The sequence below is a fragment of the Salvia hispanica genome, unplaced genomic scaffold (genome assembly GCF_023119035.1).
Source record: "Salvia hispanica cultivar TCC Black 2014 unplaced genomic scaffold, UniMelb_Shisp_WGS_1.0 HiC_scaffold_1225, whole genome shotgun sequence".
Taxonomy (NCBI): domain Eukaryota; kingdom Viridiplantae; phylum Streptophyta; class Magnoliopsida; order Lamiales; family Lamiaceae; genus Salvia; species Salvia hispanica.
In genome coordinates, this window is record NW_025951500.1 from 1 (window position 1) to 9,173 (window position 9,173).

The following is a 9,173-nucleotide window of genomic DNA, read 5'->3' on the forward strand; positions in this document are numbered from 1 at the left end:
TCCTATTAAATTACAAATTATTCATTTCATTTTACAACTCATACTATCTTTTTTCAATTTTGTTAATAATAAAGTTTAACTACCTTGGTTCAACCCAGAGAGTATAAAGCATTTTTGTTGCTTATTCGTTGCATTAAATGAACTCACGGCCGGTCAAGGGGCTGAGGACATTTTTTGCTTACTTCATTATGACCAACTCGAAAAATATATTATAAAGATATTACTGCATGTGAATAGTCTTTGAAAAAACTTACTTTGTGTTTACATTTTTTTAGGCTTCCCAAGTAACATGCTTATTATATCTAAACTTCTTGTTTTTGTGTTTACTTCATTATGTGCTCAAACTTCAAACACGTTTGAATCTTTATTGTTAGACTTAATTTATATAATCTAATTATACGGATTATATAATTAGTTTCGGGCTGAGCCTGTATCAAAGCTGGCCTATTTTTTCATTTCGATTTTTACTCTTAATTTTTAGTTTCGGTGTTTACGTTATTATTCGTGTGATATTTCCTTTGCAAGTGCAAAAGCTGACCAGTTTTCTACTTCTCTACCCCATCAAACACCAAGCTTCCCTCATTTTCCAGTGGGGCAACACAATTTTGGAAATTTCACACTTGCAGTTGACTTGACTTTGAAATAATGCTGTTGGAGAATAGTACTATATTAGAGTAAAAGGGCATCACCTAGTTTGCATATAAATAGGCAAATGAAGCAGAGTACATGCACAAAAACATCATTCATGAAAACAACATACCTTTTTCTTACATATCTTTCTCTCCTAACACTGTGTCTATGTGTGTGTCCTTCAAGAGCAGCCACAAGTGAAGCAGAGGCTTTGATGAGATGGAAATCCAGCCTATCATCTTCTGCTTCTCTCGAGTCTTGGTCCCACAACAACATCAGCAACCACTGCAGATGGATTGGCATTCGCTGCAACGACGAGGGATCTGTCTCTGGGATTGACCTCCCCGGTGCAAACCTTGCAGGGACATTGGACCTGTTCCATTTCACTGCATTGCTGAATCTCACCACTTTCAACCTCAATGGGAATGCTCTCAACGGCTCCATACCAGCTGCTCTTGGCAACCTCACAAGCCTCACTCTCTTGGACCTCTCCGACAATCTGTTTTCCGGCGCCATTCCACTAGAGATCGGCCACTTGACAGAGCTTCGATACCTGAGCTTCTCCGACAACTATATGGTTGGAGAAATCCCATATCAGATTGGCAATCTGAGGAAGGTGCGCTTCTTGTATTTGGGCTCCAATCACTTTAAATCTCCTGACTGGTCTCGATTTCCCACTTTCCCTTTCCTAACTCACCTTGATCTTGGTTGGAATGAACTCAACTCTGAATTCCCACACTTCATAACCAACTGTCTCAACCTTATTTTTCTCGATCTGTCTCTAAACAACTTCACAGGCCCCTTGTCACCAAATATCACTAACCTCACCAAGTTGAAAGATCTTCGCCTCGCCAACAACTTCTTATCTGGCAACATTCTTGATTCAGTAAGCCTTATTCCAAGCCTGCAAAATCTAGAGTTGTACAATAATTCATTTATAGGAGAAATCCCTCCTTCTATAGGCCTACTCACGAATCTCCGAACTCTAGACCTTCGAATGAACAGCTTCAATTCCACAATTCCCCGAGAGCTCGGCCTGTGTAACAAGCTGATCTACTTAGCTTTATCCCATAATTCACTCTCGGGGCCATTGCCGCCATCCTTGTCAAATCTGGGCAATTTATCTATGTTGCACCTATATGATAATAGTCTGACTGGTGAAATATTGCCCTCTTTCTTCACGAGTTGGAGAAAACTAATCTCAATGGAAATTCAAGACAATGAATTCAGTGGGAAACTTCCATCAGAAATAGGCTTGCTCACAAACCTCGAGGATCTGTATCTCTATAATAACTCGTTTTCAGGCACCATCCCACCAGAGATAGGAAACCTACGAGAGATGATGTGGCTGGACCTTTCAACCAATAACTTTTCAGGTGAAATATCTCAACTTGGAAAACAATGCTTTATATTCCTTGGCAATAATGGTTTCGCATGCAATATATTAGCAGTAATTTGCAACTTGGCATATCCTCAGTGAATTTCTTATTGTTTGATACTTTGATTAGCAACTATCATCGGTTTGAATTAAATAATATTTAAAAAGAATGCAATGCATTACTCATATATGTGCTATTAAAATGCTATGCTTCTACGTTTTTAAAATTAAAGATTTTTATTTATATCCTTATTTAACTTTAAAATAAATTGTTTATAGGTCCAATACCATCCAGCATTGGAAATCTTTCAAATCTGGATACCTTAGATCTCTCTTCCAACAATTTAAATGGTGAGCTCTCATCGCATATATGCAACTTGGCATATCTTGAGTAATCATGTTGGCCAAATACCAAATTTTAATAGCTACTCCCGTGCAAGATGTCATACTTAGTATGAAGTGACATCATATAAATATCAGTATAAACCTAAAATATTATTTTCTCAGTCCCACTTAGGAGTCTTAGAGCACTCCCAATGGAGTTCCCTAAAAACTCCCTTATTTCTCCCTAACTCCTGCCACATCAGCGCCACATCAGCACCAAAATTTATCCCCAGTTTTTAGCCAAGTGCTACATTGGTTTCTCCCTTATTTCTCCCTTATTTCTCCCTAACTCAACATTTCATTTTTACATCATTATTTTTTATATTATTTAATTTTCCCTACAAATGTATTTAATAAATAGACTAATAATGAACAATTCATCGTTGTATTAATCATTGGAAAATATAATACAACGAGAAAAAAAAAACTACAAATAAAAAACGCAAATAAACAAAGATTTAAAAAACGCCACCTCCATTGGGAATGCTCTTAGTCACTTACTTCACTATTTCTCCTCTTTAATTATTTGTATCCCCCACCAATCCCAGTCACTTGCTTCACTATTTCTCCTCTATAATTATTTTTTGTCTCCCACCAATTTACGTTATCAGTATATAAAATATAAATATGCAGCGATATACTATAAAAATAGCTAGCCCAGTTGGCCAGCTTAGCAGAATTGTAAACAGGAGATTTGGGTCGATTCCCTTTGCTTGCTTTTGATTTTCTCATTACTAATTCACATTTTCTTTCAATTTAATTCAATTTTTTTAACTCATATAATTAATTCAATAACTAGATAGTAATTAATTAATATATTTTATCTTCTGACACTATAATTTTTGTTTATTTTTTCATTATTTGTGTAAATATTCTTATTATAAGATCGTAATAATGTATTCTTTAATTATTTCAACATTGATATTCTCCTTATATGGGTCTCTCGCAACTTCGTAATGCTGATTTTCTAATTCACATTTGTCTTCCAATTTAATTCAATTTTTTTAATTCATATAATTAATTCAATAACTAGATAGTAATTAATTAATATATTTTATCTTCTGACACTATAATTTTTGTTTATTTTGTCATTATACGTGTCTCTCGCAACTTCGTAATGTGTCATGTTGTTTCTGGACGTTGACACTAAAAATATGCAATAATCATTAATTGTGATTTGGACCCTCCACTATAAAAATCTTGCATCCGCCACTGATAGTGATTTCATACATGCCTGCTAGAACACATATTTTGTTCCTCGGGATATTACCATATGAGATATGGCTATGTCGCAAACTTGTACCATCCACAATTGAAAATCTATACTTATGAGTTGTGGCTATAGTGTTCTGTTACGGGGGTGCGTTATATTGCTAACTATTTAAGTTGCTAACTCTGCTAACTCATCAATACAATATATTGAAAATGTCAATATGGTGACATCAAAATATCAACACGTAATATCAACACATTATATTGATGTTCATCAAAATTATGTGTTGACATTTTAATGTCATCGTGTTGACATTTTTAATACACTGCAGTGATGAGTTAGCAAGTTAGCAACTTAAGAAAGTTAGCAATTGATCACACCCCGGTCTGTTATATTGCTAACTCATCCCTAAATTGTTAGCTATAACTAAATGATAGACATTGAATCATAAAATAAAGGCACAAGGTCAACCATCCATGAGTATTAATAGAATGCACAAAATATGTCAATTTATAGACTGCTAGATCTCTACAAATCTTATAATTTTAAATTAATTATACTTAGCAATTAATAATTAAGTTAGCAATTAATCATTTCCCTATTATATGTCCCAACATATTAAATGGTGCTTTTATCTACAACATGGAGTATTAGTTTAGTTCACAACATGATATGCATGTACAATTTTAGATGTAAAGAAATTTGATTTATATCTTTCTTATATTTTAAATAAATGGTTTGAAGGTCTAATACCATCCGCCATTGGAAATCTTTCAACTCTGGGGTATTTATATCTCTCTTCCAACAAATTAAATGGTGAGCTCTCATCTCCTATCCGATAGTTGACATATCTTGAATAATCTTGACAACAAACATATTGATTTTGTACGCTCTCTCTACCTCAAAATTTTACTACCTCCGTCCACCATAAGGAGTACTATTTCTTTTCAGCATGAAATTTAAGAAATACTCCCTCCGTCCCATAAATTTTCTCACACTTTAACCGTGCATGCGTTTTAAGAAATGTAATGAAAAGTGAGTTGAAAAAATTAATTGAATTTGGGTCCTACTTTTACATATTAGCTTTATAATAATAAGTGTGTGAGAATCAGTTAGTGGAATATTGGACCCACTACCAAAAATGGTAAAAGATGACATGTGACAAATTTTGTGCGACAGACGAAAATGGAAAAATGTGATAAACTTTCTGGGACGAAGGGGAGTTATTAAGAAATCTGAGTGGAAACAAGTTAGTGCAATACAGATCTTATAACTTTTATATATTACTTTTAAGTCAAATGTGAGTAGAATGAGTCAGTGATATGTGGGGTCTATTATCATTTATAGTAAAATTGAATCAAGCCTCCTATTTGTAGAGGGCCGAAATGAAAATATGGGCCTCCTAATTGCGGATGGGGGAGTAATATCTAACGCAAATAACAAACATATTGTTACGATAAATAAAATTCAATGCATGTGTATATTTGGTATGAATAAGTTTGATTTATATCCTCCTTTTATCTTCCAAATAAATTGTTTGAAGGTCCAATTCCATCCACAATCGGAAATCTTTCACATCTGGAGTTGTTACTACTATCTTCCAACAAATTAAATGGTGAACTCCCATCCTCCATATGCAAGTTGTCATACCTTTATTATCTTCTTCTCTCAAATAATACTTTCGAAGGAAGACTGCCGCAGTGCTTCGGAAACTTCAGCAGATCATTGACCATCTTTCACCTAAACAAAAATCAATTCAGTGGCCTCATACCATCTACCTTGCCTAAGAACTGTAGTCTTATGTCCATCAATTTGGGTGATAACAAATTCCATGGACGATTACCTAAATCCTTAATCAATTGCCGAAATCTAAGGGGTCTCGACATTGGAAATAATAGAATACAGGATGAATTTCCCTTTTGGATGGAAGGTCTACGCCAGCTTCGAGTGCTATTGTTGAGATATAACAAGTTTGGTGGTAAAATGTCTTTTCCTTCACAAACCAAGTTTCCATTTCCTAGGTTGCAAGTTTTTGATGTATCCCATAATGAATTTGTGGGCCCTCTACCTCAAAGATATTTCAACAATTTCAAAGCAATGATCGAGCCAGTAGCAATTGAAGAGGATCAGTTTCGAAATTTCGTGGAGATGACGCTCAGCATGAAAGGTCAGGATCGACTAATTAAGAGACTATTGGAAACCTTCACAACAATTGACTTATCCTCCAATAGTTTCTCCGGAACTATTCCACCTTCCATAGGAAATCTTAAGATTCTCAAATACTTGAACCTATCCCACAATAGCCTCACAGGACATATACCTTCATCTCTTGGAAACATGAGACAACTCGAATCGCTTGATCTGTCAACAAACAAACTGGATGGAGAAATCCCAGGTGAATTGACAAGGTTGACATTTCTTGCGAAATTAAACCTTTCAATAAACAATTTTGTTGGGAAAATACCGCGATCTAACCAGTTCTCCACATTTGAGAATGATTCATATATAGGAAACTTGGGATTGTGTGGACTTCCATTGACGAGAAAATGCAAAGAGGATTTAGGCAAATCGATGCAGTCTGCAGAAGAAGATGATGACGAATATGAATTCATGGATGGATTTGGGTGGCGAAGTGTTGTGATGGGATATGGAAGTGGATTTGTAGTTGGGATTGGAATTGGCTACATGATTATAAGAAGTGGAAGGCCAAGATTGTTGGTGGAATTCTTTTTTGGGGTCGGATATCAATATAAGACGAAGAAGAGACGCAACCGAACTACACCGACACGCAGGGGAACTTGATTTGAAGCCAAAGGAGAATTGTGTGATTTTCTTGTGTTCGATTTGGAACTTCTGATTGTGTTTGAGTTGTATAATTTCTTTTTCTTTTTCTTTTTCTTTTTACCTTTTTAATTGCTACTTCTGTCAATCTATAATAAATTTTGTGAAGTATTAGTCAGACTGTGTTTTGTAGTTCGTTTTTTAACGAGATGGATTTCATTTTCTACCATTTTTTTCTGTATCATTAGATTCTTCGATCAGCTCCTACCTCTGTGCTTCAGTTGTTGTAAAAGCTTTGTGATTTCAGTGAATTTTGAGGAAGCGCTGAATTTTGAATAAATCCTAATTTCTCACTTTGCTCAATTATGGTTTTGAGCGTGGGAATGGGAAATTGAAGTGTTTTGATGAGTGTTTTATGTGTTAATTTACTAATTAGTGAGATATTTGTGAGCTAATTTTTATAATTTATGTTCTTGGAGTTCGCGGGTGTTAGTGCCTAGTGATGTGTTAGATTGCTCCCTTTTTGTTATATGGATTTTGATTACTTAATTGGGATAACCAGTATTGAAATTACGCATTTTTTTTGCTAATCAGTGAAGAAGAAGATTGCATTTTGCATTTTTTTGTAGCTCTGTTTTGTGGGATTAGTTAACTAGTATATTCCTCTGTTTCTATGAAGTCCTATTAATATGAAGATTGCCTTTTTGTTTACTTGATTTTCCATCATTCTGTGTTGGTGGTTGCTGATGCTCTCAATGACTTTCCTTCTGACTGGGAATGCAAGATTTGAATTGACTCTGGTTTTGCTGCTGTTACAGGAGATGCAAGTACATTATATCAATGTCTGACGTTTGATCAAAAACATGCACAGTCTAATGTGTATATTTTATTTTTATTTGCTTTTTCATGTGTATATTTTATTATTATATGCTTTCTATTTTTTGGAATATAATTTCTATTTGTTTTCTTTTACGCTATTAATTATGTCCATTTTAATTCTTTGTCATTTCACAATTGTTTTCTTTCATCATTATACTTAGGGCTAGGTACATATACCGAAAAAAATGGTATATCGATCGTATCGTATTGAAAAATATTGAAATATATCGAATTTTTGGTATACCGAAACTTTCGGTACGATACAATACCGTATCGAAAGTTTTCGGTACGATAACGATATGAATTTTCTTATACCGCGATATACCGTTTTATATCGAATATACGGTATATATCGATATTATCGGTATACCGAAATATATCGAAAATCAATACGTATCGAGTTATCGATACATATCGTTTATAATAATAATAATAATGATAATAATAATAACAACAACAACAACAACAACAACAACAACAACAACAACAACAACAACAACAACAACAACAACAACAACAACAACAACAACAACAACAACAACTATAATAATAATAATAATATAATTTATTTTTTTAAGATTAAAAGTTTAAATCATAAATATATCCATATAACTTAATTATATATATTTTGATTATGAAGATGTGGACAATGTTTGTTTTATTATGTTAAAATTATATTAATTTTGGTTTTATTTTTCAGTTTTGAAATTATAATTATTGGTATAAAGGTATTCGAAATGGTATAAAATTTAAGTATATCGTACGAAATATCGATATACCGTTTAGAACGGTGTACTGAAGTCGAAACGGTAACGGTATAGTTTTTTTCCATACCGAAATTCCGGTATACCGAAACTTTCGAAACAATAACGATATGAATTTCTTTCATATCGATATTTTCGGTATGATAACGAAACAAAATTTTTGATACGGTATATCGTATCGACCCAGCCCTAATTATACTTATAATAAAAAAAAGTTAAAAATATAATTATTGTATTCTAGTTGTTATAATTTATATTTTGTTGATATTTTTTATGGAGACATTGAAACATTATAAAAAATTTGTTTCCATCCATTATAACTTGCGTAAAAATTGAAAATATCAAATAATCGAACTTCTGACGTCATGAAAATCAAAAAAATCCAATTTGGACCACCATCGTAAAACTTTTGGCTTCGCCACCGTCTACGTTCCCTTTAGATTTAGTCATGTACATATATGCACGCGTCATCTTAGTCACTTAAGAAGAATATTGCATTTTGCATTGTTGTGTAGTAACTGTTGGATTCTGATTTGTGTAATTAGTCATCTTTATTTACTTTTGTTTTTATGAAGTTGTAGCATAATCTGAAGATTGAATTTCTTCGGTTCATCATTTTTATGAATTTTTTCATGAGATGCAAGTACATTTTCGCAACGTCTGGAATCTGTTTGGTTTCCTAGTTTTGTAAGGAAAATAATCCTAATATACTTTAAACATTTTTATAAAATCTAAACAATTGGCAAAGTTAAATAAAAGAACTTTCACTAACATAGCGCACTTCCATTGGGCAGAGGCCCAAAATTACGTAATAGCCAAATATTATGACTCCAAAGATGGACTTCACCAATTAATGTAATCTCAGCCCAATGTTAAAACCCGAGATGGGTTTCACCAATGTAATTCTCAGCCCACTGACATACATATAGTCTTTAATCATACTTCTCTATTTGAATTTCTATTATTACTATTTAGGATATTATTCTTCATAGCATATATGTGTTGTTTTAATATAAACTAGTATCACCTATGCACAAATTAATACCATATTTTTAAAATATTAATTTTCAATTTTAAATTAATTAAACAAAATTAGAATCAATATTAATAATGAACAATATGAATAACAATATTAATTATATGA

The 9,173-nt window shown here is 33.1% G+C and overlaps 1 protein-coding gene across 2 annotated transcripts; it reads left to right on the forward strand.

The window, feature by feature from the left end:
* Positions 1–752: 752 nt before the first annotated feature.
* LOC125198130 (receptor-like protein 52) lies at positions 753–6,615 on the forward strand. Of its 2 annotated transcripts, XM_048096567.1 has the most exons (5): positions 753–2,006; positions 2,288–2,359; positions 4,350–4,421; positions 5,149–6,000; positions 6,115–6,615. In XM_048096567.1, the coding sequence occupies exons 1-5, from the start codon at positions 845–847 to the stop codon at positions 6,405–6,407; spliced, it is 2,451 nt and encodes an 816-aa protein (XP_047952524.1). In that variant the 5' UTR covers positions 753–844; the 3' UTR covers positions 6,408–6,615. The 2 variants fall into 2 exon arrangements, with proteins under 2 accessions (XP_047952524.1, XP_047952523.1); XM_048096566.1 differs by having other exon boundaries at positions 5,149–6,615.
* The last annotated feature ends 2,558 nt before the right edge of the window (positions 6,616–9,173 follow it).